The sequence below is a fragment of the Marmota monax genome, unplaced genomic scaffold, assembly GCF_021218885.2.
Source record: "Marmota monax isolate L192 unplaced genomic scaffold, Marmota_monax_Labrador192_F-V1.1 WCK01_AAM20220418_F8-fsc00024, whole genome shotgun sequence".
Lineage (NCBI taxonomy): Eukaryota > Metazoa > Chordata > Mammalia > Rodentia > Sciuridae > Marmota > Marmota monax.
This window is the reverse complement of record NW_026695224.1, coordinates 23781470-23809228: the sequence shown is the minus strand read 5'-3', so window position 1 is coordinate 23809228 and position 27759 is coordinate 23781470. Positions and strand designations below refer to the sequence as shown.

General features: G+C 36.1%; 1 protein-coding gene across 1 annotated transcript in view; it reads right to left on the bottom strand.

The window, feature by feature from the left end:
• Positions 1 to 4780: 4780 nt before the first annotated feature.
• The window catches only part of Ap1g1 (adaptor related protein complex 1 subunit gamma 1), a 79248-nt gene continuing 56269 nt past the window's right edge, over positions 4781 to 27759 (bottom strand). Inside the window, exons 12-23 of the mRNA XM_046434495.2 lie at positions 26575 to 26715; positions 23307 to 23361; positions 20146 to 20268; positions 19885 to 19974; positions 18561 to 18688; positions 17191 to 17295; positions 16179 to 16320; positions 15859 to 15985; positions 11140 to 11247; positions 10848 to 11008; positions 8168 to 8266; positions 4781 to 6266 (exon numbers count right to left, since the gene is read on the bottom strand). Of these exons, the coding sequence (XP_046290451.1) occupies positions 6165 to 6266; positions 8168 to 8266; positions 10848 to 11008; positions 11140 to 11247; positions 15859 to 15985; positions 16179 to 16320; positions 17191 to 17295; positions 18561 to 18688; positions 19885 to 19974; positions 20146 to 20268; positions 23307 to 23361; positions 26575 to 26715 (1381 nt within the window). The 3' untranslated portion in view covers positions 4781 to 6164. The remainder of the gene's footprint in view (positions 6267 to 8167; positions 8267 to 10847; positions 11009 to 11139; positions 11248 to 15858; positions 15986 to 16178; positions 16321 to 17190; positions 17296 to 18560; positions 18689 to 19884; positions 19975 to 20145; positions 20269 to 23306; positions 23362 to 26574; positions 26716 to 27759) is intronic.

Here is a 27759-nt window from a genome sequence, read left to right as displayed (position 1 = left end):
AGGAGACAGGGGAAAGCCACCAGACCAAAAGTCCCAGAGGATCATTCATGATTAAAGGTCCCCAGGATTAAAAGTCCAATCTAGAAGTGACATTCAGTTGATTATTTTCTTTTTAGATCATGTACTGTCATTGACATTGCATATGTTGTTTCAAAGGTCACACATTCATGCTCTCCTCCAGTTTAAGGCAATGTGCATTATGTATGCCAAGCATTATGTAACTTTGATTTCTGGAAATGGAAGCAGCTGAGACTAACCCTAAAAATAAATTGCTCTGGGTTTTTTTTTTTTTTGGGGGGGGGGGCAAAAACCCATATGCTGTCAATGCAGGTTCATCATTACAAAAATCACTGTTTGGATCATGCCAAGAGACAGAGAAGTCATTAGAAATCCTCTTCTCCATATCCTCCCAATAGCAGCTATGCACATTCCCTGCATCCCCAGTGCATGCACATTCTTTATGCCAGAAGGTTTTCCCAATCTTCACTACAAAATAGGAGGGAAACCTGGAGAAGGAAAGCTCATGTCTATTAGATTTTGTACAAGTTATATATTATGTCATACTTATTATGTCTTACCTATAATTAATTAAAAATAGTTCCCATTCCATCAATAATCACAAAATCATATGTAGGCCTAAATCCATGTTTTTCTTTTCTTACCACTGATTAAGCAGATTTACGCATTTTTTATTTTGGTTCCCCAAATAAACAGACAACATTTACCTGGCTTCAAAGTCTGAAAGAAATTTGTCCTTGAATACTTTTTTTTTTAAATGTTAGGGATCTAACCCAGGGCCTCCTAGACAAGCACTCTACCACTGAACTACAACTACTCAGTGTAGTTGGATTTCCAAAAATTGAAAATTTTTGCTTTTCACATATGATGATAGAAGAGCAACTCGGAAGACTAAGGCAGGAAGATTACAAGTCCAAGGCCAGCCTCAGCAACTTAGTTAGAACTTGTCTCAAAGTTAAAAAAAGTTAAAATATTAAAAATTTAAAGGAGATAGTAGGGGATTGGGAATGTCGTCAGTGTTAAAGCACTTGTCTTGCATGCACAAGGCCTTGTTCAATCAGAAAAACACCAAATATGGGGACAGTTGAACTGAGTGAGATCATAACATGAAAAACCCTAAAAGTGCTTAAAATTAGTTTGGTCCTTCTGCATTGAAGTTGAAATATAAGCACTGTTCATTATACTGTTAAGTAAATGTCTGGTGTCTATTTATTGGCTAATCTTTTCTACTGTAGCTTTTATATTTTCATCTTATTATATGTAGATGACAGTTTCAAGTAAATTTAACATTAGAAACAAAAATTAATTTTAATTAAGCCATATAGAAGGCAAGATTATAGAAGTGTTACTTATCAAATTCTGCCAAAGGGCACTTCTGTGTAAACCTGATAACTGCCAAGGCCTACACCCTTCTCCTTTTCAATCAAGCAACAGTCACATCCTCCCCTTTCTCACTTAAGGGACTTTCAGGGCATGAGAGTAATAGAAAACCTAAAGCTTTCAACCTCCGAAATGGAATTCATATTTTAAAAAAAATTGGATGGGTGCAATGGCATACACCGATAATCCCAGCAACTCTGGGAGCTGAGATGATCCAAGTGAGGCCAGTCTCAGCAATTTAGCAAGCCCTAAGCAACTTAGCAAGACCCTGTCTCAAAATAAAAGGGGCTGGGGATTTGGTTAGTGGTAAAGCACCTTTGGGATCAACCCCTAGTAACCTACCCCCCAAAAAGAAAAAGTTTGAAATATAACTCATTTTGACTGGTCAAGCCTTCGTCTTCCTGGTCAAAGATATACTGGAACAATTCACAAAAAGCAGTTTACAACTGAAATCCCATGAGCATGACAACCCTTAATGTACAATTCACCTTGATATGATTTCTTTGGCTTATTTCAAAATTCACTATGTAGAGAATAGAAGCATGGAAGTAATCACAATACAGTTAAAATGTCCAATTGCTCTTATGACTTTTTCATTGTCTACACCAAGTTTTCTAACTGTTCAGATTTCTCTCTAGGTGATATTTCTGTATAAAAGGAACATTAACAGATTAAATTTAGCTCAAAGCTCTTGAGAAGAATTCATCCAAGGCTTCTAGTTCACTTATAAGAAGCAAGGAAGCAAATTTTAAATCATTGGGTATTGACTTTTTATTATTAGTCACTGTTCATAATTTGGTTCAACCAAAAGACAATACACACAGCAGAATTCTAATGCATCCCATGTAAATGTTTACATCCATTTTATTCCTCACTCGCCTCTAAGACTTATCATTTAAATTCTTTTTACATCTCAAAAATATGTCTGCAATAATTAGAACTTCATTAGCTGTCCCACGTGGAGACAGCCTTTTAATATTTTTTACAGTAAAGAAGAGGTGATGGGGCTTATTGAAAGGGTAACTTACAACATTATGAAAGAAAAGGGGACTTATAGGAACACAGTGGGAATTCACACAGGAAAAAGTCCAGAAGCTCTTTCCCATGAGGTCTCCAAATAAAAACAAAAACACAAAGCGCAAATGCAGGTCTGAAAAAAACAAAACTCCAATGCTCCATCTTGAAGCCAGAATCAGCCTCGTGGAAGTTTGTGAAGCAACTACACAAGCTGCTTCTGCATTTACTTCTGTTTAAGTGTTCCAGGTTCTGGAACCTTGTCAATGGGACCCACTCACTGCTATTGCTTGAAAAATTTTTCACTTCCAGTTCTATAAGCAGCCCCACCCTCCTCAGCCAAAGATGATCAGAAGTGTTTTATTAAACTTCAGGGCTTTTTGAGTAACACTCAATAATCCTTCCAACTCCTAAACTCATGAATACACAGACATGTATAACTGTTCCCCAACCATCCACTTATTACTCCCTAACTCTCAGTTTAGGACACAGTGGTTAAAATACATTCGCTAGAAAAAAATAAGCACATTCAAACTCCTTGTTTTCCCTAGTTCTTATGGCCCAAATATAACCCAAAGCAGAAGATAATAAAGTTGAACCTCAAAAGCAGTATTCCCTAACTTCCAACTCCTCTAGAAGAACATGAAAAGGAAAAGCATGTCATGTAATCGACAGAAATGTTCAAACTATTAGTGCTGAACAGTTTTTAGGTCTGTTTTCATCTATGAGTGGAACAAACAAAGGGTATGAACCAAACCTTTAACTTAGCAAGAGGAAATAATTTCCTCTTGAATGTTAACATTGAGGAATGTTTCTTTAAGTGAGAAAGACCTTAAAATGAACAGATGATCACTATACACAGCATAAAACTTCCATGACTATCCAAACCACCTCAACGTAACAGCACCAAGGCATTGTAGGAGAAGCTTCAAAAGGGACAGCACCCTTTCTACGGTTTTTTGAAATTACTTATATGAATTCTCCCTTAAGATTACTGGGGATGGGAGGGAGGACAGAATACAAACTACTCTCAAAAAGAGACAATGAGGTACAAGTGCATGTGAAATTGCTGAAGTAAGCGTGTGAGGGTCCACTGCTTATCACCCTGGGATTATTAAATAGCCACAGAAATCACCCTTTCTTCACAATGGCTCTGGAGTTGTAAAATCCATTCTAATTTGCTCCCCCTTGAATGGTTATACTCTAGAAAGAAATTATTGAAATGTGAAAGTGTTCACAGAAATTAAGAGATTTCTCCTTCTAGCTGCAAGGCCAAGTGAGAAGAGAACTAATGCTGATCCTAGAAACTAAGGCACGCTGAAGCTTTCAAAGATCAATCATTTGAAACAGTCTTCACAACCATCAGTATCCTAGGCAGTTCCATGGCGCTAGTCCTTCAGTATGGTGCTCAAGTTCAGTCTCTGAAATTAACTCTTATTCTACACAGCACACCGTGCGTTAAGGCCATGATTATTTAATTCCTTTTAGACAAAGCCAGGGATGATCATAAATTCTACCTCAAAACTCTGATCACCCAAGCAGATGCTTTGTAGTACAGTAGACCCTTTGCAGCTCCATTAGCTAGCACTGTCTTACAGAATATTCTTGAGCAGATTTCTTCAGAGAATCAACTTGGTTCAACTAAAAAACAAAAAAACAAAAAACCTGAGCTGGTTAGCTACAAATTTAAGGGAGAAAATAAAGCCTCTACACAAAGAGGAATGTTAAGACAAATTCTATTCAAGAAATCCACCAATATTATGTTAATCCTATCAAGTTTCACAGCATTAAATATCCATCCAATGAAATCAGTCTGCGAAGAAACCTTTTAAAGGCTATTTTTCATCGCACAGGCAAAGCGTTTTTCAGAAGTATGCACTAGTTCACACTTATTTTGCCAAAAACAGGAAATCATATCCTATTCTTGACTCCGTCAACCAGTTACCCAGTGGAGTAAGTTTTAGCAGATCTTGTTCCTGTATACTTTTAAGACCAGAAATTTTCCCTTTTGGAGCCTTTAGTTCAACTCCAGTTTGTCAAATGTCAGGAATAGTCTAGCATCTGATACAGAGCTAGGTTTGACAAGACACTGAAGATTTTAAGTAAAGGCTTGGTGAAATGAAAGGGAAAGAAAGATTTAAAACTGAAGTGAAAGTAGTCATTGTGTACAATACAGTAACAATTGCAAACATTTTAAAAGCAAGGTGGGCCCCACTTTCTCTTTGTTCTGCAATATATAAGACATGGTGCCTGTATACTTGAACGTACATAGTACATCCAACACGTACCAAAGGAGAATCATTTCACCTCATTCCAGCAAGGTTTGGTAACGCAAGGGTCCTTTCTAAAAAGCACTCGGCACTCTTACTAGTTTAAAAAGCTCAAGTCTTTAATGCAGATATTCATGAGATTGGTTTCTTTCGAGAGACTAATTTCTCAGACTCAGGAAAGTATATTCCTACTCTATGGTGACCATAAGATTCTTCTGACATAGGGGGCAAGGAAGCTACAAGGCTTCATTCCAACACCATGAAGTACAATATAGGAAAGATTTCTTTAACCGTGTGGTCTTTATTTCAGTGCCAGTGTTACAGATACAACACAAATGTTCCAGTTAGAAGAAGGAATCAAACGGAATGCCAAGGTCCAAGCCAGGCTCAGGAAATAAAAAGGGAGGTTTGGAGTAATGGATGACTCCTGTATGCTCCAGGATGAGTCTGACACTCACTCATCCTATGGGCAAAGGTGTAGTTAAGGAGTCTGCTCTTTGAAACTGGTGGACTCCTCTTTCCACCCATTTACCACAGTTCAAATGGGCAAGTGATGGGCTCGGGAGAAACTTTAAAATTTGTGATGGGAATAGCTCATTAATAAGAATTAATGCATCTTTTAGAAGGTGTCCACTTTGCACTTTAAGTGGAATTTACTTTGAAAATCATGGAGAGTATTCATGACTACAGCTAAGGAATGGAGAGAAAAGGGGAGCTGGAAGAGCCTTGGAAATTTCTATTACAAATAGAGCACCATATCCTTCATGCCAATCTCAACAAAAGCTCTTTTTAACTGCATCTGTCCAGTGTTTACAAATAAACTCTCAAGGTCTAATCAGTTCTTGATAACAAACATACATACATGTGTGTCTGTCTGTGTGTATACAGCAATGCACAGAAAAGGCTACCAGGAGCCTAATGCCTCTTTCAAACATTGGGGGAACCAGAGAAAAAGGCAGGGCTCCCTAATGTCCATTGTTATATTTCCATTCCAAATGCCAGATGTAAAAAGCGCCTGAAGATGGTCACCCAGCTAGTGAGGAATAAATACCCCACCTTGCCCAGTCCACAGAGAAACAACAGTAGAAAGAAGGGGCACTCTTTGCTGCAGAGACAGAGTGAGTGTTTTCTCGCCAAGAATTCCAGTCCTCTCCTCCAGACCAGCTGCTAATTGCCTCAGGGGCCCAGGGAATGTTGATACCGGCTGCAAAAGTGGGAGGGGTGGAGAAGTGTGGAAACGGGAGAAGAGGAAGAAGAGTGCAAAGTAGCCTCCAGAAGCAGCCAGCCTCAACAGTGGAGGAGAGGACATTAGTCTTTAACAATGCTTCAAGGTCAGCAATAACTTCAGGAAAATCCTCCTCAACAGTTCTCTTCAGCTCCTGATGCCCATGGTACAGTTGGGGGGGACTTGCCAGCAATCACAACCTCCTTCTCAGAGTTCCTTTGATTGAGTGGGGTAAGAATGAGAATGGTGCCAGACCCTCATTGCCAGGACTGAGGGGGAAAGTTGTTCACCTCTGCTAGATCTTGCATTGCTGAGCCCTTGTGATTATATGTGAGCTTGATCCGCATTCGCAGCTGTTGCTGTGAACGTGAAAGAGAATCACAAATTAATACACTGAAATAAAATATCCACAATATGTCCAGTCCACAAATAGACCATTTAAGAGATAGGCCATTTAAGAGAGAGAGAGAGAGATATCTCACTATGCTGCTCAGGCTGGCACTGAAGCCTTTTTTTTTTTTTTTAATATTTATTTTTTAGGGGCTGGGGATGTGGCTCAAGCGGTAGCGTGCTCTCCTGGCATGAGTGCGGCCCGGGTTCGATCCTCAGCACCACATACAAAGATGTTGTGTCCGCCGAAAACTAAAAAATAAATATTAAAAAATTCTCTCTCCCTCTCTCTCTCTCTTTAAAAAAAAATTATTTTTTAGTTTTAGATGGACACACTATCTATTTTATTTTTATGTGGTGCTGAGGATTGAACCCAGTGCCTCACGCATGCCAGGCAAGCACAATACCACTTGAGTCACATCCCAAGCCCCTGGCACTGAGATCTTGAGCTCAAGCAATCAATCCCATCTCAGCCTCACAAGCAGGCAGGCCTAAAAGCATGCACCACCATGCTCAGCTCTACAAATAAACCTTTAATCATAAAGGTAAAAAAAAAATTACTTAAAAAAAAAAGAAAAGAAACAGGCAGGGCCAGGCATGGTGGCCCTGTAACCCCAGCCCTATAATCCCAGCAGCTCAAGAGGCTGAGGCAAGAGGATCAAAGTCAGCCTCAACAAAATCAAGGCACTAAAGCAATTCAATGGGACCCTGTCTCTAAACAAAAACACAAAATAGGGCTGGAGATGTGGATCAGTGGTTGAGTGCCCCCTGTCACACCCCACCCCCCCCAAAAAAGGCAAACCACCAAAATGCCTAGTTGTCTAGCTTTGAGCCAAGGAGACAACATCATGCCTTCAAGTAGAGGAAGTGCATCTCAAAAAAAACAAACTGTGGGCCCAGAAGTGCATTAAAAGGACAGAATCACTCAGGAGCATTTGCTGAGTGCTTTTTGAAAAAAAACTCAACACTTGTGTCCAAGTTTTTAGAAAATTAGGTAAACACACACACATCTCATGTTCTGCGTTCAGATAAAATGTTGCTTTGTCTATGAAACCTACAGCAAAAGTGAACATAAGCTTTTTGCATTCACAAAGCATAAATTCAGAGATAGCAGCCACAGTTACAAGAGAATATAATTCTTTTTTTTGTTTTACTTTATGTGGCATATTTTAAAAATTAGTGCGCTAAGGAAGTTTTTACTATATGTATAAGGGGGCCAAAGGAATCTGTGCTTGTACTAATGACAGATGCTCCAAATACAGTAAATAGCAAAGGAAAGGCAAAGTGTTACAAGAGTATAAAATTATGCTGGTCATTTTAAGTAACTACTAGAAATCTTTCAGGGTAAAAGAATTATCTGAACCATTTTCAAGAACTATCTGAAAATCAATCAGTTAATTACTATTAAATAAAATCAATTTACTTCTTTGAGAAGATATAGTAAAAATATTGCTTCATTTCAGTTTCTAAAGCTATTTTTCATGTGACTGCTTCATGTTTTTATACCTCCACTTTTGCTATCCTTACTTAGTAATTACAGCAGTAAATGTGGATATTTGGTTCAACAAATGCTCTTACCTCAGATTTCAACTTTGGCATAGATTTATATGTCTAAGCTTCCCCCTCTCCTCAAAACTATACCTTTAATCCTCAAAATAGAGAAAAATTTTAGCTGCATTTTAATAAGATGTCACTAATCCATTTGAGGTCTCTGGACTCCATTTATTTTCTACAAAAGAACAAGGAAGTTAGACCACGTGTTTTCATAGATCTCTGACTATGAAAAACCCAGAAAAACAAAGCAAAAAAGTATATTTCAGGAAGCAAGCTTATATCTTGCTCAGATACTGACTTCAAATATGCTACTCACCTTCTGTGGGTTCAGAACTTTGATGACTTGTGTGATGGTCCCCGTATTAAATGCTGGGACAATGCTGCTGCTAGGAGACAGAAGCTGCAGCTGGAATGTCTAAGGAAAACAAAGGGCATTCTTCAGAAAAAGTTACACACAGTGTTATGTCAAAGATATCAACAAATAAGCAAAATACACCCAGCTGATGGATCAACCAACAGATTTACTGTTTTGTTTCCACATACTTCATAGTATGCAAACTGTCACTCATTGTTTTTGTTTTGTTTTGGGGTTGTGCTAGGGATCAAACCACCAAGCTACATTCTCAGTTCATATTCACAGAATTCTTTAACACGCACAGCTAGGTCTTTGATCATGAAAACTAGCAATGAGCCATTCTCCCCTTTCTAGGAGAAGGAATTTTAGCCTAATACTTTTCAAAAATTCACCAATTCTTGTTGTGAAAACTTCATTTTGATAGTAACTGATCAACTATGAAAGAAAAAAATGGGTGCCAATGGAGGGGAAAGAAAAAAAAAAGGAGAAACCTAAGAAAAAGCTTTCTAAAAATAGCAATCCAACATAGTGTCACTAACTATAGGCCTTTATGTTTTAATGTAATTGAATATCTAGACCCCAAGACTTAAACTTTTGTTTTCTAAAGCTTGCATAATCTGGAATGTGTCAAGGCCTTCCCCTGCAGGAGAGGTGGAGGAAAGGTTTTGAAAGAGCCAGCTTGTTAATATGTAAGTAGAATACTTTAGGACTGCTCTATTAGGGACATGAGACTGCAACAGAAAAAGGAACAATGCAGAACTGGCCTGTACTGCAAGACCCAGATGAGGCAAACACCATAATTTGTTTGTGTTGGTGGATTTTATTTGTTTACAGAGATGAGAGGAAAGTGCTACGAGCAAGCTAACTAAAGCATACTGTACTAAGTAGCTATTTTATATATCATAACTTTAAAAACCTTTCCTAAGAGAGAGACTGACAGTCTTCTCTAAAGCCAAACATTACAACAAGATCAAAGATTCAATCTCTTCCTTTTTTTTGAGGTACTAGAGCTGAACCCAAGGGTGCTCTACCAGTGAGATACATCCCCAGCCCCTTTATTTTATTTTGAAACAACATCTCATTAAGTTGCTGAAGCTGGCCTCAAACTTGCAATCCTCCTGCCTCAGCCTACTGAATCACGGGGATTACAAGCATGCATCACAGCACCTAAAGATTTAATCTCAAAAGCACAGACTTATTATATTGGATCTTTTTCATAATTCTACTGTCAAGATGAATTATGTTTTCTTAAATGTTATTCATTACTACTATATTTCATTAAATTTAAGGTACTATCAATTGTAATTCACAGCATTATTTTATGTAACAATGAGAACGAAAACAGGCTACCCATGAAACTATGAAAAGATAATAATTTTAAAATGTGCCCCAATTTCAGATATATTAAAAAATGAAAATAGTACCTACAGTAAGATATATGAAATGTGACATTTTGAAGTTCAAGACATACCAAGACACATCATCAATATGCAGAGTGCAGTAAAACACCAATAATAAGACCATGCTTTAGTAGCAAAGGTAGCTTGCTAGGACAGCAGCCTAAAGTAACAAGTATAAAATCCTAAATTGCAGTAGCTACCACTTACTAAGCACTAAACACATAAGAGATGCTTCAAACAGCACCCAGCACAAAAAAGAAAAAAAAAACCATTTATTCCACAAATCAACCCTATGAAGTAGCTATCACTATCACTGCTCCCTTTGCAAATGAAGAAACTAAGACAGATTAAGTAACTTGCTTTCATTTCATACAACTAGCATTAAAATCCAAACAGAATGGCTCTTAAGAGTTTATTAGTGGTTCTAATTAACTTGACATGACAGCTTTAAAACAACTACATGCCAGGCCTGTAATTCTAGTGACTTGAGGCTGAGGTAGGAGGATCCTAAGTTAAAGGCCAGCCAGCCTTGGCAACTTAGCAAGACCCTATCTCAAAAAAAAAAAAAAAAGTCCATGTTATTTTGGCTCCTAAAAATTGTAAGCAAAGAAAGCTGAAAGTCAGCAGTAATCACAAATAAATCATCATCAATGTCTAAAAGCTTGCTGTCTGAAAGTTATACTTCCCTTATCACTGCAAAGAAGACATCAGTTTAGTCTAAACCAGGAGCTGACAAAAGGTAGCCAAACACCTGTTTTTTGTAAATAACCTTTTCTTGGAACAGAGCCACACTCATTCATTCACATATTGTCTGCAGCTGTTTATACACATTAACAACAGAACTGGGTAACAGCAAGGAACATATATACATATGCCCTAAAATAATCACTAGCTGGTCTTTTATAGAGAAATTTTGCTCGCCCCTCATTCTAAACTATTCTTTATTCAAAAACACATTCTTTAAGATTTGGTATAAACAAAACCCTCAATTCACAAAAACAAAGAGTCGTTATGTATCAATAGTAAAGCAGATGTTAATTAAGGAGAAACTTTTCTTTCGAATATTGAGAGAAAAAAATTAGTGACATGCTTCAATAAACCATAATAATTTCAATATTATTTAAATTAAATCTACAAATTTAATCTCTAAACATTAAAATATATCCTTCACCAAATGCAAGAAGAAAAAATCAGCTCGTCTTCAATCAAAGGGAAAAAAAGGAACAAAGACATTAAAGTACCTTTGGTACTGCAGCCTGGAAAACAAAGTCTGTCATGTCTAGCTCTGTGCTGTTAGAGGCCTGTATCGTTATCACAGTTACACTGGGGTTGGTGTTTGACCGTTCAAAGGTGAATTCTATCTTCAAACCGTTCTTACTGTATGCTGTGATGGAGGGGATGCCTGCAAAAGTACAGGAAGATCAGCCTTATTGTAGTTGGCCTAATGCTTCAAGAATTATTATTTCTTTTCCTTAAAAACCACCTCTCATTGCTCTGTGCTCCACTTGATGATGATAACAAAAATAACTATACCTGCAGCGATGTCATTGAAGAGAGGCTGGGATGAAAGGCCATCCAACAAGAAAGGGGGCTGGGATATCTGTGGGACTGAGGAAGGGGCAGGAGCAGCAGCAGGAGCACCTAAAGGAATTTTCCAATGGAAGTCAACTTTAGCAAGCATGACAAACTCATCAAGAAAACACAAATTATTACGATCTCAGGTTAAGGAAAGGATTCTTTAAACAATATGCAAAATGCACAGGCCAAAAAGGAAAATAATTAAAAATTCAAATACGTTAGATTGACTTAACTTCTGTTCATTAGAAACCACCATAAGGGGGAAAGAAAAAAAAAAAAAAAGAAAAAAAACCACAAGCAGGAGAAAATGAATGCTATATAATAATGAACGAGTTAAGTATTCACAACTATACATATCTTCTTCTACAAATCAGCAGAAAAAGAAAACCCAACTAAAAAAATGCTAAGGTACATATGAAGCAATTTATAAAAGAGGGTACCTGAATTTAAAGGAGATCTTATAAAATGGATGCTCAATCTGACCACAGTAATGATGGAAATGGAATTTAAAGCCACAGTGAGATGCTACTTCCATCCATCAAAATAGTGAAAATTCCAACGTCTGATAATAAAAATATGGAGCAATGGAGACTTTTATGCTCTACTAAAGAAATGGAAACTGGTGCAAAAAAACTAGAAAACAATTTGATAATAGGAGAGTTGAACATCACTATACCTTCTTAAACTAAGCTCCTCAACATTTACACTAATGAAAATTCTTTGAAAATTCTAGAAAATTCTTTGCAGTAGGCGGCTGGTGCATCATAGAATATTTAGTAGCACCCCTGGCTTCTACTCATTAAATATCCACTAGGTAAGAACCACTGCCTTTCTTAGTAATGCTTTTTATTAGCTCTTGCATATGTACATAGGAAACATATAAAAATTATTCCAAGCAAGATAGTTTCTAACTGAACAACAGGAAAGAATCAAAATGTCCACCATCAGCATAATGGTTAAGTCAACTGTGACATACTGACAATAAAATAACAAACACAACAAAGAAAATGTGAATTCACTAAAAATACACTTATGAATTATTTATGGATCATTCTCACAAATACAGTGCTTAGCAAAAAAAAGCAAGACACACAAAAAAGAACACATGCAGTTAGACACCATTTCTAAAAAGGTAAAAACTGGCAAAACAATACAACTGTACACTCAATTAAGGAAAGGTAAACATCAATGTGTTTACCAGCTGATTTAGGATAGTAAGCAGTTACCTATGGAATCAAGAGGAAAGTGGGGTTGTACAGCACTTGCCTAGCATGCACAAGGCCCTAGGTTAAGTTCAAACCCTACCACCACAAAAAAAGAAATAAATTTTAAATAAAGAGGAAAGAGAGTGGGGGAAAAACAAACCAAAAACATAACCTTCCATACTATTTTTATTTTATAGGCTAGGTAAATCAAGACATTTACTGAGTTTTATAGATGTTAAAAAATGCATAAGGTGGGGGGGGCTGGGGATATAGTTCAGTTGGTAGAGTGCTTGCCTCGAATGCACAAAGCCCTGGGTTCAATCCCTAGCACACCCCCCCCCGCCAAAAAATGCATAATAAAATTTTACCACATATGTACATTGGGAGGAGAGGGTGAGAGTGGAGTGGGGGTGGGGCATGCCACACTACCACTTTTATCTGATCCTCCTAAATAAGAACAAAGCATGCATCATACAATAGAAGTCAAATCACAGAACATGACTATAAGCTGAAAAAAATTAAGATTTTAAGAAAATTCAGCAAAATATAGAAAACACATTTTGTGTTTATAAAGATTTCAAACCACTCACGAAATTAACTGAAAATACATCATTTTTAAAAGAATGATAGCTCAGTGCAGAGTACATGCTTATATGTGCAAAGCCCTAGGTTTAATTCCTAGAGCTCAAAAAAAATAAACAAAAAAATTTAACACAATGAAATAAATACAGAGTGGGATATATCTTTTACAAAACCAAAAAAAAAAAAAAAGATACTAAAGAACACTAGGAAAAAAATCCAGCATACCAAAAATTAGCAAAGAGGGTAGAAATATAGATGGTTAAGCAAAGCACAAGAAGCAAAAACAAACAAGAACACCACAGTAGATCTACCCATCCAAGTGGATTATCAATGAAATATACAAAGACATATTCATATAGTTCTCCTAGCTTTATAAAGCTAACATAGTAATTTCCCCACCAATTCCCACTTTCAGAAGAATTTTAGAAATGTGTTCTTACAGAAAATTTGAGGCTAAATAAGATCTATGCATAACAGATGGGTCCCTAACTCCCTCAAATTTTAGCTTTTGTCTCCTGTAAAAAGTATAATAATTAGTTTTGAGGAGCAACAGAAACTCCCTACTGTCAGACCCTCTTAAAATTCATACTAACTCTATTCCCAAATTTCCAATCATTTTATATTTCTGAATAATAAGTTATAACTTATCAATTAAAGAATCTAGAATTCAAAATTTTAGACTTAAAAAATGTAAAGAAACTAGGAAGACATTTAAAACACATTATGAACAAGGAAAAGGAAATCTAGGCTTTTAATATTTTATCATTTTGCTTTTAGATACAACATTATAGAAACAACAAACAACAAAAATAAAATGAAATATTAAGACTCTACAATAAATGAGTTCAGAATACAAGAAAGTTCAAACAGGATTTTCACCTGTAATGCAAATATATGTATAAACATTAAACATTCCCTGATTAAAAAACATTAATAAAAAAGAGCGGAAATTTTCACCTTATTTAGGAAGGCCTTTTCATTTGTTTTCTTTTGTGGGGAGGGCAGTACCAGGAATTAAACCCGGGAGGTGCTTAACCACTGAACCACATCCCCATCCCTTTTTATTTTGAGATAGGGTCTCACTAAGTTGCTGAGGCTGGCCTCAAATTTACAACCCTCTTGCCTGCGCCTCCCAAGTCACTGGAATTACAGGCGTGTACCACCACACTCGACTCTATTAAGGTTTTTTTAAAAAATATTTATTTTTTTTTAGTTGTAGTTGGACACAATACCTTTGTTTCTATTTATTTATTTTTTATATGGTGCTGAGAATGGAACCCAGGGCCTCATACACACTAGGCAAGTGCTATACAACTGAGCCACAATCCCAGCCACAATACCTTTGTTTTTATTTATTTATTTTTATGCAGTGCTGAGGATCGAACCCAGGGCCTCGCAAGTACTAGGCGAGCACTCTACCACTGAGCCACAACCCCAGCCCTCTATTAAAGTTTTTAAAAATTAATATACAGGGGCTGGCGTTGTGGCTCAGTGGTAAAGCGCTTGCCTACCCCGAGTGAGGCACTGGGTTCGATTCTCAGCACCACATATAAATAAATAAAATAAAGGTCCATTGACAACTAAAAAATATTTTTTAAAAAATTATATACAATGCTCTACAAACTAGTGGCCATATAAATTAAGGAAATCAACAGCAAATAATATTTTCAGGTGAATACTATGTGTCATGCACTGAATGGGTCAGCAGTCCTCATCAATATCCTATGAGGTAAGTATTAATCATCCTTATTTTAATTAGATTCAGAAAGACTAAGTAACTTAGTCCTTAAAATAAGGACAAACTGATATAATGATATTTGTTGAAGAAACTAGATAAGAAAAACCTAGAAAAAAACAAAATGCCCAATAGTAAGGAAATGAGTATATAATAGTGCAAACTTGTTGATAAAATATTGAACAACCATTTAAAATTATAAAAATGAAGACTATTGATGTTCTTTTCTAATGATTCAGTATAGTTTTCACATTTAAGGATTTGAAATTTAATATATGTAAATGACTCAAAAGTACATGAAAAGTAGTATTTTAAAATTTTGTTAAGACACAGATATAAATCATAAGCTCAGAAAGCCTGCCATATTAAGGAAAAATCATTTAGTCTGTGATGGTGAGCCTACCTGACCATTCAACATCCTTATCCTATGGCTGCTTTCTACTTGGGTCACATATGTTATAACTTCCCATTTTACCTTTAAAGAACACACTTTAACTTTTCAACTATACTTGACACTGCAATCTAGGATAAAAATTATGCTCCACAGTAATAATCTCAAACACAAGGGTTCATATTATTACAGAACAAATCAATTACAAATGTCTACCATTATGAAAAAAGACAAGATAAAATATTCCCAAATGAAAAGTTACATTTGAATTAAAATTATGGACAATTTCTCTTTCAGTTGCTTCAATTATTATTAGGAAGGGTAAAAAGGAAGGGAAGAAGAAAGGTAAGTAGTAACAGGTTAATATCTCAACAAAAATGGCCACAGCTATTAAAAACTAACCATGAATAGAAAGACAACCAGAAAAAGTCATGGGTTTAGACACCACCTAATGGTGAAGGGGACTTGGAATATAATCTTTTCAACCCTGAAAGAGGAAGTTCTTCCCTTTCTATCTTAAAATACTACAAATAATTTACTCTCCAAAAATTAAAGTCTTCAAGGAATCCCTATGAATTACCTTCACTGATCATTAGCATGGCAGCTTTTTTCCCAGATGTTGTAAAGAGTTTATTCTTGTTTTGTACTCAGCCTTTCTTATCTTCAGTTAATTCATGTGCTGGAAAGTTTGTGATCAGTGTAGTTTTTCCACAAGGCCTCTATCACCATCCAAGCTTTAAATAACTCTAATCTGGCCTCACCTGTAAGGGTGATGTCTCCAAGTAAATCAAGAAGTTCTCCACCAGCAGAAGCTGGTTTGCTCGTAGGTGCAGTTGGAATAACAGGTGTTATGTCATTTCCTCCCAACAAATCCAATAAATCATTGGCCTAAATAAGGAAACATTACCTCAATTTGTTACTTGTCTATAAACTTCATCTAATGCAAGGCACTTTTAATACTTTAATAATGAAGGGAATCATCAACCAATCCAAAAGCATTAAAAGTAATCAGCCAAAACAAAATCAGTCACAAGATATGATGAGATCATTAGGAATCCCAGAGAAACAAGTGCAAGGATACCTGGCTGGTGGGCTGCGGCCCAGAGGGTGGTGGTTTGGTCTCTAGTGGAGCTGGTTCTGTCTCTCCATTTGTCTGCACAATCTCAGTAGGGCCATTTGTGGTCACTTTTTCCATAACAGGCATTCTTTCAAGTAGGGCAGACCTAGAAGAATCTGAAGTGGTTAAATTCTAGGCAGTGAACATAGATTCCCTACACAAAACCATCACTATTAACTATTTTGAAGACTCCTTCTCTCTCAAAACACACACACACACACACAAAATAGAAGGTGGATTATAATAATATGACCTAAATTCCTGAATAGATTAAGGGCAGGCAAGAAACTATACATAAATAAACTGTCCAACTAAATACCAAAACATGTATTTCAATGGTAGAGAGACTGAGATGAAAAAAAGATAAATCAATAGGTGGATATAGCCAGGCATGGTGGTGGCGCATCCCTGTAATCTAGCTACTCAGAAGACAGAGGCAGGCGGTTAGCAAAGTCAAGGCCAGCTTGTATAACTCAGGGAATCCCTGTCTCAAAATAAAATTTAAAAGGGGACTGGGCATATAGCTCAGGGTACAGTGCTTATCTAGAATTCACAAGGTCCTGCATTCAATCCCCAGTACTGTCCAAGGGGAAAAAAAAAAAAGTAGACACTCTGTAATGGAAGAAAAAAAAAAAAAGGCAAATACCAAAATGTTAATAGTAATGGGATATGCATGAGATTATTTCTCTTGAAAGCAATACAACCCCCACTAATTAACCAAATAAAATGGAAAATGTTGCCAACTTTACAAACCTAAAAAAGACAGGGGAGTTGCAACAGAATGAAAGAATACTGTTAATTCATTTCTTTAGAGACTAGGAGCAGAAAAAAAGAAGGAGCCAAGCAATGAGAATTAAGTAGGGTTGGTAGGCCCGCTTATGGACTGCAAAAGGAATGAGTCTCTCTTAGGGATTATTGTGACAACTTATTTAGGATGCTAAGATGCACATGACATTGCTTATTTTCTTTTGCTTACCTCATATGGTCATATTTCTTAAAAAGTGCATTATATTCTACTGCCCTCTGCTGGAGCTCTACATCAATGCTGCTTCCATAGATGGAAACCACTTTCTTAATTCGGCTGCAGGATAAAATAACAAATGATATCAAACACTCAAAAAGTCATGAAAAAGAAGAAAGAGTGACTCACCAGTTTTCTGGTTAAAATTTCAAAATACTATTTTCTTAATTTACGTAATTTTTCAAAAACAAAATACTTTTATCTTTATTCATCCAATACTCACCATTATATATTTTAATTGTAAAGTTAGCTTTCTGGCTGGTATATATCCCATACCCTAAAATCTACATAAAAGTACCAATTATTACTTTACCCCAAAAGAAACTTATACTGTCCATTATCTTCTTTAATAATAAGCTTTTAGCATCCAAATGCTAACCTCAAATTCTTGGTTCACAATTTAAAGAGTAAATCAAAAATACCATTTCTTACAAGACCTTACAATAAAAACTGAAGCAGAAAGTCTAGGAGAACTAAATTTGCTTTAAATATGCTTGGCTGGAAAACTGACCCAAGAATCAACTTTTATTCAAAAAGCCAAAAACAGATTGTAAAGATTTAATCACCCTAATACTTGTGATTCTATTCTGATTCAGACATCTCAAATAAATTCTCTACTTTAAAAAAGAAAAATGATATTACAAATCCGATATTCTTTTATGTTGTTGTTGTTGTAGTATATGGACTCAATGCCTTTATTTGTTTTTATATGGTGCTAGAATGGAACCCAGTGCCTAACATTTGTGAGTGGTCTACCACTAAGCCACAGCTCCAGCCCACAAATCTGATTAAAATAAATAAATAAATAAATAAGCTTCAAAAGGGAATGAGGGGGTTAGGCTGTAGCTCAGTGTCAAGAGTGCTTCCCTTGCATGTGTGAGGCACTGGGTTCGATCCTCAGCACCACATAAAAATAAACAAACAAAATAAAGGCATGCTGTCCATCTATAACTACAAAAAAAAAAAATAAGACATTTTTTAAAAAAGAGAATGAGGGGGCTGGGGTTGTGACTCAGTGATAAGAGCACTCGCCTGGCACGCGTGAGGCACTGGGGTTCGATCCTCAGCACCACATAAAAATAAAATAAAGGTATTGTGTTCACTTACAACTAAAAAAATATTTTAAAAGATGTGGGGAGGAATGAGGTTGGGGGAATGAAGAGAGCAAAGTACAGATGAAATTAATCATTGTGGGTGTGGGATAATAAGTACAGGCAAACTCATTTTACCTTCTCTATGCTTCTGTCTATGCTTAAAATTTTCTAAATTAAAATTTCTAAAAATTATGAAAGCATCTGTTCACCCTACTTTTCCTCAATACTCACTTTACAGTACAGGTGAAACGAGTAGAAAGCTTCATAATGGCAGTGAGGGCATAACCTCGTGTTACAGAGGTGGACATATTAGAGATTAGGACACTTTCTAAAATATCCAACACTTCATCCTCTGTTACCTGTGGATTAAAAAGAAAAAAATTAAAAAAGACCACACAAATGAATGGTAAGAATAAATGCTTAAATCTAATGATCAAGTCAAAGGATGCTGCCCATCATTTTAAAAGCCTCTATCTAGGCATTATGGCACCCACCCATAATCCCAGTGACTTGGGAGCATAAGGCAGGGGAATCAAGAGTTCAAAGCCAGCCTCAGCAACTTGTGAGGCCCTAAGCAACTTAGTGAGACCTTGTCTCAAAATAAAAAATAAAATGGTCTAGGATGCACCTTAGTGGTAAACATCCATGGGTTCAATCCCCAATGCCCACCCCACTCCACCCCACCACCACCTCTCCCAAAACACAAAGTCTTAAACACAACCTGTACTTTGCCAGGGTAACTGTCAAGCTGTTCCATCAATCAGAATGAGGAGGCTGGGGCTGGGGCTCAGTGATAAGAGCGCTCGCCTTAAGAGCGCTCAATCAGAAGAAAGACCACTGGGGCATATTATAATTTTAAGTGGCAAACTTAGAGGAAGACAAGTAAAAGATACAAAGAATTAAAGAACTATTGCCACAATTTTCTCAAAAGTCAGTCCTTTGGGCTGGGGCTGGGGCTCAGTGGTAGAGTGCTTGGCTAGCATGTGTGAGGCATTGGGTTCAATCCTCAGCGCCGCATAAAAATAAATAAATAAAATAAAGGTACTGTGTTCATCTATATATAAAAATCAGTCTTTTCCAGGTGTGGTGGCACACTCCTGTAATCTCAGCAACCCTAGAGGCTGAGGCAGGAGGATCACAAGTTCAAGGCCAGCATCAGCAATTTAGCAAGCACCTAAGCAACTTAGCAAGATCCTGTCTCAAAAATATCAAAAAGGGCTGGAGATGTAGCTCAGTGATAAAGCACCCCTGGGTTTGATCCCTAGTACTCCAGAAAATAAAGCCCTTTGATGTAAAAGAAAACGGAAACCTAAGTTTTGGTTTTGGTGGTCGGAACTAAACCCAAGGCTATACACACTCTACTACTGAGCTACATCCCCAGCCCCAGTAAAATGGTTTTTAAATCTCACAACACTCCAGTAAGTTCTGTCTTCAAAACTGGCACATTTCCCAGTGTAGTTCCATTATTACTTCTTTACAAACTTTTCAAGTAATCATAATCAACTCCCATTAAACCTGTTTTTTCCCCTCCTTAATCAAGAATGACAAGAGGTACCTGAATAGGCTCTTCCTCTTCACATTGGCCAGATACAAGAAGATCACCATATTCACCTATACACCATGCAGCTACTTGTACCAAAGGTTGCTGTCAAAAGAAAGTCAAGGACTTTAATTTTTCCAAAAACACTTAATGCAAATTCATCATCTAATCAAAAGGTCAAAACTGAACACATCTAGAGTGTTAGTAACAGTGGAATACAGAAAAACAAAACTGTAATTCTTTCCAAGTATAAACAATGGCAAATGAAGTACTTACTTGAGAATAATCACCAAGAATTGCTTTGTACAAGCGCTGAACGGTGTAGGCATGCATCTCCACACTATTGGTTATTAACTGGATCAAATTGGGGACTGCATCATCACGAACATAACTTCCTGCCTAAAAGGAAATTCAGAGTTACGCTTAGAAACACAGAGCAATGGTAACAAATGTTGTTCTTAAATAGTTTTACCAAATGTTATTGAAAAAAAACCACTATTAAAAACCACCCTCCAATAAGCCAGATTCCAATTCTCAGGTCTACATGCAGCTTAAAATTCAAAGCCTTACTTTAAAATATGTTGTTAGATTTTTAAAAAATCATCTCTTGTTCCAAATTAAAAGCAAAACAAAGTTTCAAAATTTCAAGAAAGACCTAAAATTTCAAAATTTTAAGACATTAACTAGGAACTTAATTACAACTACCTGTCACTTATTATAAGTTCCCAACACTGGTGTCTGAATCATATATGCAAAGTAAATGTCACAGGGAACAGGGGCATCTCTGAACATTGCAAAAGGGCATGTTAAGTTTTTAAAAACAAGTTTATATTTAAAATATCAAACTGTCCTTTATAAACTATTTACAAATCTTATACAATCAATCATAGTCCTAGGAATGGAAGATATTTGTATTTAATTATTCATCCTCCATCGCCCACCCACCTTTTTAATTTGCTCAATTTAATGTTCTCGTAACTATTAGAATTTGAGATAGTATTTGCAATCATGGAACAAAGAAAACCATTTAACCTATTCGGAAAATATACCTTGGGCTTATTACAGCATTATAACAGGCTTTGTAGGACATACAAACAGTGACATGCCTAATATTACCAACCTTGGTCAATGGTCCATTACTGAACAAAATAGCAAAGCTGACTTATAAGACTGAGACCAGGTCTAATTGTGTATTTTTTTTTTTGGGGGGGGGGGGGGAATCTAGTTGACCGGAGTGCTTACTCCAGTTAAGAAACACAAAGACGGGAAAAGTTTCGAAAAATGATCAAAAACAAAGTGAGAAGCTTTTAAAAAGAGAGAGAAAGAAAGAAAAGAAAAAGGTAATTTGTGATGAGACCTGGATATTTACATTCGTCACTAACTAGAAAAAACAAAGTGCCTTTTTTTTTTATGTGGTGCTGAGGATCAAACTCAGTGCCTCACACATGCTAAGCAAGTGCTCTACCACCAATCCAGAACCCCAGACAACAAAGAGCTTTTCTGTTGTTTTGTTTTTTTTTTTTTTTTTTGGGGGGGGGGGTTGTTTGTTTTTGGTACCAGGGATTGAGCCCAGAGACATTTAACCACTGAGCCACATCCAAAGCCCTTTTTGTATTGTATTTAGAGACAGGGTCTAACTAAGTTGCTTAGGGTTGCACTAAATTGCTGAGGCTGGCTTTGAACTCAAGATCCTCCTGCCTCAGCCTCCCAAGCAGCTGGGATTACAGGAGTACACCACAGCGCCCAGAAGCAAAGTGCTTTTAAGTAAGATAAAGCATCAGCATGACCTAAATAACAATTACGAATTACTACACAAACATCAATCAGCAGGAAACAGCTTCCCAAATTCCTACTGAAACAAACAGAAATCACATTCTAGGCCATAAAAGAAAAAAAAAATCAACAAATTTAAATAATAGAAATCATACAAAGTGTGTTCTTAGACTACAATGGCATTAAACTAGGTATCAGTAATGAAAAAAAAAAAAAAACCTGGAAAATTCCCAAAAATTTGAAGATTAAAACAGCACACATCTAAATAACACAGGGGTCAAAGAAGACATTACAAGAAAATTAGTAGACCAGTATCTCTGAGGAACATGGGTACAAAAATCTTCAACAAAATATTAACAAATCAAACCCCACAATGTACAAAATGAATTATATACCATAATCATGGGACATTTATTCCAGTCACATAGGTTGGTTCAACATTCAAAAATCAATGCAATACAGGCAAAAGAAAAAAATACAGTATGATCTTAAGAAGAGAATGCAGGGGCTGGGGTTGTGGCTCAGTGGTAGAGCGCTCACCAAGCATGTGTGAGGCACTGGGTTCAAGCCTCTGCACCACATAAAGATAAATAAATAAATGTATTGTCTACCTACAACTAAAAAATAAAATAAAAAATAAAAAAAGAAGAGAACGCAAGTCAAATGAAAAAGAAAAGCAGTATTTTAAAAAAAAAGTTTTACATTTTCATAAACATTTTAAGAAGCTCTAATTTTCCTTTTCTTCTAGGCCTTACAAAAATTGTCATGGAGAAAACAAGTTTATTTAAAATATCTTATTAACTTTTTAATATTTTATAGTTGTTGATGGGCTTTTATTTTTTATTTATTTATATGCACTACTGAGAATCAAACCCAGTGCCTCACACATGGTAGGCAAGCACTCTATACCACTAAGCCACAACCCCAGCCCCTCTTATTAACTTTTAACCTTCTAAAAAATTAATTTATGATAGGCAAACCAGAGTGAGATTGCTTTTTTTTTTTAATGTTTGGGGGTTTTTTTAGTATCAGGGATTGAACCCAGGGGTACTTAACTAGTGAGCTACATCCCCAACCCTTTTTATTTATTTATTTTTACTTTGAGACAGGGTCTTGGTTAAGTTGCTTAGAGCCTCACAGAGTTGCTGAGGCTGGCTTTGAATTATATACCATAATCATGGGATATTTATTCCAGCCACAGTCCTTACAGTCCTTTTCCTGCAGCCTCCCAGTTGCTAGGATTACAGGCATACACCACTGCACCCAGCTACTCTAGACAAACTAGAAACTACCATGCCCCAGACAGAATTCCATGAAATAAATACATCTAAATCATAATTTTAATGGTATCATTGCATCCTACTGATGTTTCATAATTAACCAATTCCTCTTTGGGAATTACTAGTGGTTTCTAGTTTGTCCCTATATAAACAAGATTGCGATGAACACTTTTATATGTACTTTTTAGTGCACTTGGACTTTTTTATTTTTCTATAGCATTTTTTCCCATAGCATTTATCCCTTCCCAATATTTTATTATATATTTCCCCACAAATTTCCAATCTCTCCTACTAGCATCTAAGTTCCAGGCGAAAAAGGGCTGTCTACCTCATTTCTCAGTCCACTCCATCACTTAGTAAAGGATGAATGAAAAGGCTACTTACGGTTGTTAGAACACGCATAATTGTGTCTATATGCCACCGTTTGGAAGGTGCATACCTGAGAAAGCAATGGCACAAATGAAAAAATTGGAACTGGTAAACTATACTGTATTTAGTGACTTTTGAAAATCCTGCCCTACAGTCTGTTCTAGGTTCCCTGGTTAAGTGATTATACTTGGAGACATTTTATCATCGAACCTAGCAGCATTTGTCATTTTGAAGGATGATGAAATATAGTCAAACTCAAATGTTTCCCATAAGACTGCAACAGCAGTATCTAGGCTGAAAAATGGGACTTTGTCTCAGTTTCTCAGAAAACAAACCATATACAGTCAGAGCAGGAGGAATAAAGAACAAAAAAGAAAAAGAACTTTCCCCAGACCCAGAAAACACTAGGACTGTGAACTTATTCCCTTAAATTTAGGGTGGAAAAAAGAGAAAGAATACCCATACTGATAAAATCTTGGGGTACTTCCTCCTTCAAGATCTACACAAACTTCAATTCAGATACTATATAACTCTTCCATTCTCTTCAAGCAATAACCTCATAGATGAGAGGTTGAAGAACAGATTAAGAGTTGAACTGATTTTGTAAAGGTGGGATTTTGCTTGGTCTTGGCAAACATGCTTAACTGTTGGCTATAATGATTTTCTTATACTTAACTTTAAGATTAGCAGCTTGAAATAAATGTTATAGTTTTTAGCCAAAATGATTATAGTATTTCCCCCATATTTTAAACATGCTTTCAAAAAGTTCCAAGCACAAGCAGCAAGGTGGTTCAACATATGGAAATCAATAAATATAATTCATCACATCAATAGACTTAAAGACATAATAAATGATTATATCAATTGATGAAGAGACATATGGAAATCAATAAATATAATTCATAATATCAATAGACTTAAAGACATAATAAGAATCATATGATTATATCAATTGATGCAGAGAAAGCATTTGACAAAATACAGCACCCTTAATGTTCAAAACACTAGAAAAACTAGGGATAGTAGGAACATACCTCAACATTGTAAAAGCAACCTATGCTAAACCTAAGGCCAGCAACGTTCTAAATGGAGAAACATTAAAGGCATTCCTTCTAAAAACTAAAACAAGACAGGGATGCCCTCTTTCACCACTTCTATTCAACATAGTCCTTGAAACTCTAGCCAGAGGAATTAGAGGAAAAACATTAAAGGGATATGGATAGGAAAAGAATAACTAAAACTATCATTATTTACTGACAACACCATTCTATACTTAGAGGATCCAAAAAACTCCACCAGAAAACTTCTAGAATTAATGAATGAATTCAGCAAAGTAGCAGGACATAAAATCAATACCCATAAATCAAATGCATTTCTATATATCAGTGATGAATCCTCTTAAAGAGAACTTAGGAAAACTATCCCACTTATAATAGCCTCAAAAAAATAATATCTGGGAATCAAATTAACAAAAGAAGTGAAAGACCTCTACAATAAAAACAACAAAAAACTAAAGAAAGAAATTGAAGAAGACTTAAGAAGATGGAAAGATCTCCCATGCTCTTGGACACGCAAAATTAATATTGTCAAAATGGTCATACTACCAAAAGCACTATACATATTCAATGCAATCCCAATCAAAATCCCAAAGGCATTCCTTATAGAAATAGAAAAAGCAATCACGAAATTCACTTGGAAAAATAAGAGACCCAGAATAGCCAAAGCAATATTTAGCGAGAAGAGTGAAACAGGAGGCTTCACAATGCCAGACCTTAAACTATACTACAAAGCTATAGTAACAAAACAGCATGGTATTGGCACCAAAATAGACATGTAGACCAATGGTACAGAATAGAAAACACAGAGACAAACCCACATAAATACAGTTATCTCATACTAGACAAAGGCACCAAAAACAAACATTGGAGAAAAGATAGCCTATTCAACAAATGATGCTGGGAGATTGGAAATCCACATGCAGCAAAATGAAAATGAATCCCTATCTCTCACCATGCACAAAACTCAACTCAAAGTGGATCAAGGACCTAGGAATTAGTCCAGAGACTCTCTGCCTAATAAAAGAAAAAGCAGGCCCAAATCTTCATGTTGGATTAGGCCCTGACTTCCTTAACAAGACTCCTAAAGCGCAAGAAATAAAATCAAGAATTAATAAATGGGATGGACTCAGACTAAAAAGCTTCTTCTAAGCAAAAGAAACAATCAATGATATGAACAGAGCCTACATTTTGGGAGCAAATTTTTGCCACATACATCAGATAGAACACTAATCTCCAGGATATATAAAGAACTCAAAAAACTTAACACCAAAAAAACCAAACAACCCAATCAATAAATGTTCTAAGGAGCTGAACACACACTTCTCAGAAGATATACATTCAATCAACAAATATATGAAAAAATGTTCAACATTTCTAGTAATTAGAGAAATGCAAATCAAACTAAGATTTCATCTCACGCCAGTCAGAATGGCAGTTATCAAGAATATAGACAACAATAAATGTTGGTGAGGATATGGAGGAAAATGCACACTCATACATTATTGGTGGGACTGCAAAATGGTGCAACCAATCTGGAAAGCAGTATGAAGATTCCTTAGAAAACGGAATGGAACCATCATTTGACCCAACTATCCCACTCTCGGTCTATACCCAAAGGACTTAAAATCAGCATACTATAGTAACGCAGCCACATCAATGTTTATAGCAGCTCAATTCACAATAGCTAAACTGTGGAAACAACCTAGATGTCCTTCAATAGATGAATGGATGAAGAAACTGTGGTATATATACACAGTGGAACATTATTCATCATTAAAAGAGAATAAAATTATGGCATTTGCAAGTAAATGGATGGGGTTGGAGAAATATCATCCTAAGCAAAGTAAGTCAATCCCAAAAAACCAAAGGCTAAATGTTTTCTCTGATAAGTGGATGCTGATCCATAATGGGGAGGGGGGAGGCATGGGAAAAATGGAATAACTTTGATTGAGGAAAGGGGAGGGAGGGAACAGAGTGGAAGGAGGGCAAATGGGGGCAAGACAGATGGTGGAATGAGATGGACATCATTACATGTACATATATGACTGCACCTACAGTGTGACGCTACATCATGTACAACCACAGATACGTAAAGTTGTGCTGCAATTGTATACAATGAATCAATATGCATTCTGAGATCATGTATACCTAATTAAAATAAATTAATTAATTTTAAAATAAGTTCAAAGCACCTTTTACCAATAAAAGTAAAAATAAAATCTTACTTTTCTGCAGCAAGAAAGATTCCAGATGCACAGTCTGCCTTAAATTCTGGCTCACAGGAATCCAGAAAATAAAGTAATTCCTTCATCATGCCTCGGATATTATTCCCATTTACGAGGGCAAAACTCAATTCCATTGCACGCCTTGCAGAAGGGCAAATTAAAAAATAAAAAATGATGATATTTACAGTGGAAATGAAACAAAGTCCCAGGTATGATGTCTCAGAACACCAAGTGCTGACATATGTGCTAATGTCCTTGTATAATCTTGTGAGCCCAATCTTACAAGCAAGATAACTAAGGAGATTTATTCTTATGTAATCAAATTTAGTTCTGATATTCTGAATCTTAATTCAACACTTTTCTTCAAAAATCCCTGAGAAATACTTTATTGATGACCAAAAATGCAGTTTTGGGTTCAACAATCTAGTCTATAAAACTGAAATTTATAATACCCAAAAGGCTGAAAAAGAGAGGCAACAAAATCATTACCCAATAGTAATTATGTCTTTGCATTATTCCTTAAAATATGATATATTCACTCACCACATTATACTTTTAGAAGATATAACACCATTTACATCAAGATATATGTAAAATTAAAACAAACTGAAAGGGAAAATGAGGGCCTTAAAGAGGAAACAAGCATGTGCTATGACTGCAAATAAGATTAACTATAAATGCCTATCAAATTTGGTAACAAATGCAAAATTAAAAATATTTAACATACCAAAATACTACATGTATTTTTTCATATTGGGTAAAAAAATTAAATACTCCAAATATATTGATTTTCAAAAATAACTATTTGATAATTTCATAATACTTTCATACAAGCAAAACCTCAATCCTAAAATGCAACTTGCTCTAATATAATACTTAATTTATATATATTAATTCAATCAATCCTATATAATCCTACGAAGTAGGTACTCCTCTATCTGCATTTTACATGCGAGGCAACTGAGGCACTGAATGTCTAAGTAAATTTGACCCACACTGTCAGCGTAGAACCAGCATTTAAAATGAGGCAGGTCTAGCTCCAGAGTCTAAGCTCTTATTGTTCTATATCCTGTCAAAGAGACAAAGGTTTTACTTTTGAAATTCAAAGCCCAGTAATAAGCTATAGAAAAACAATAAAATAAGAGTAAGAAGGCTTTATTTCTATTCGCAGGACTGCCCCTTACA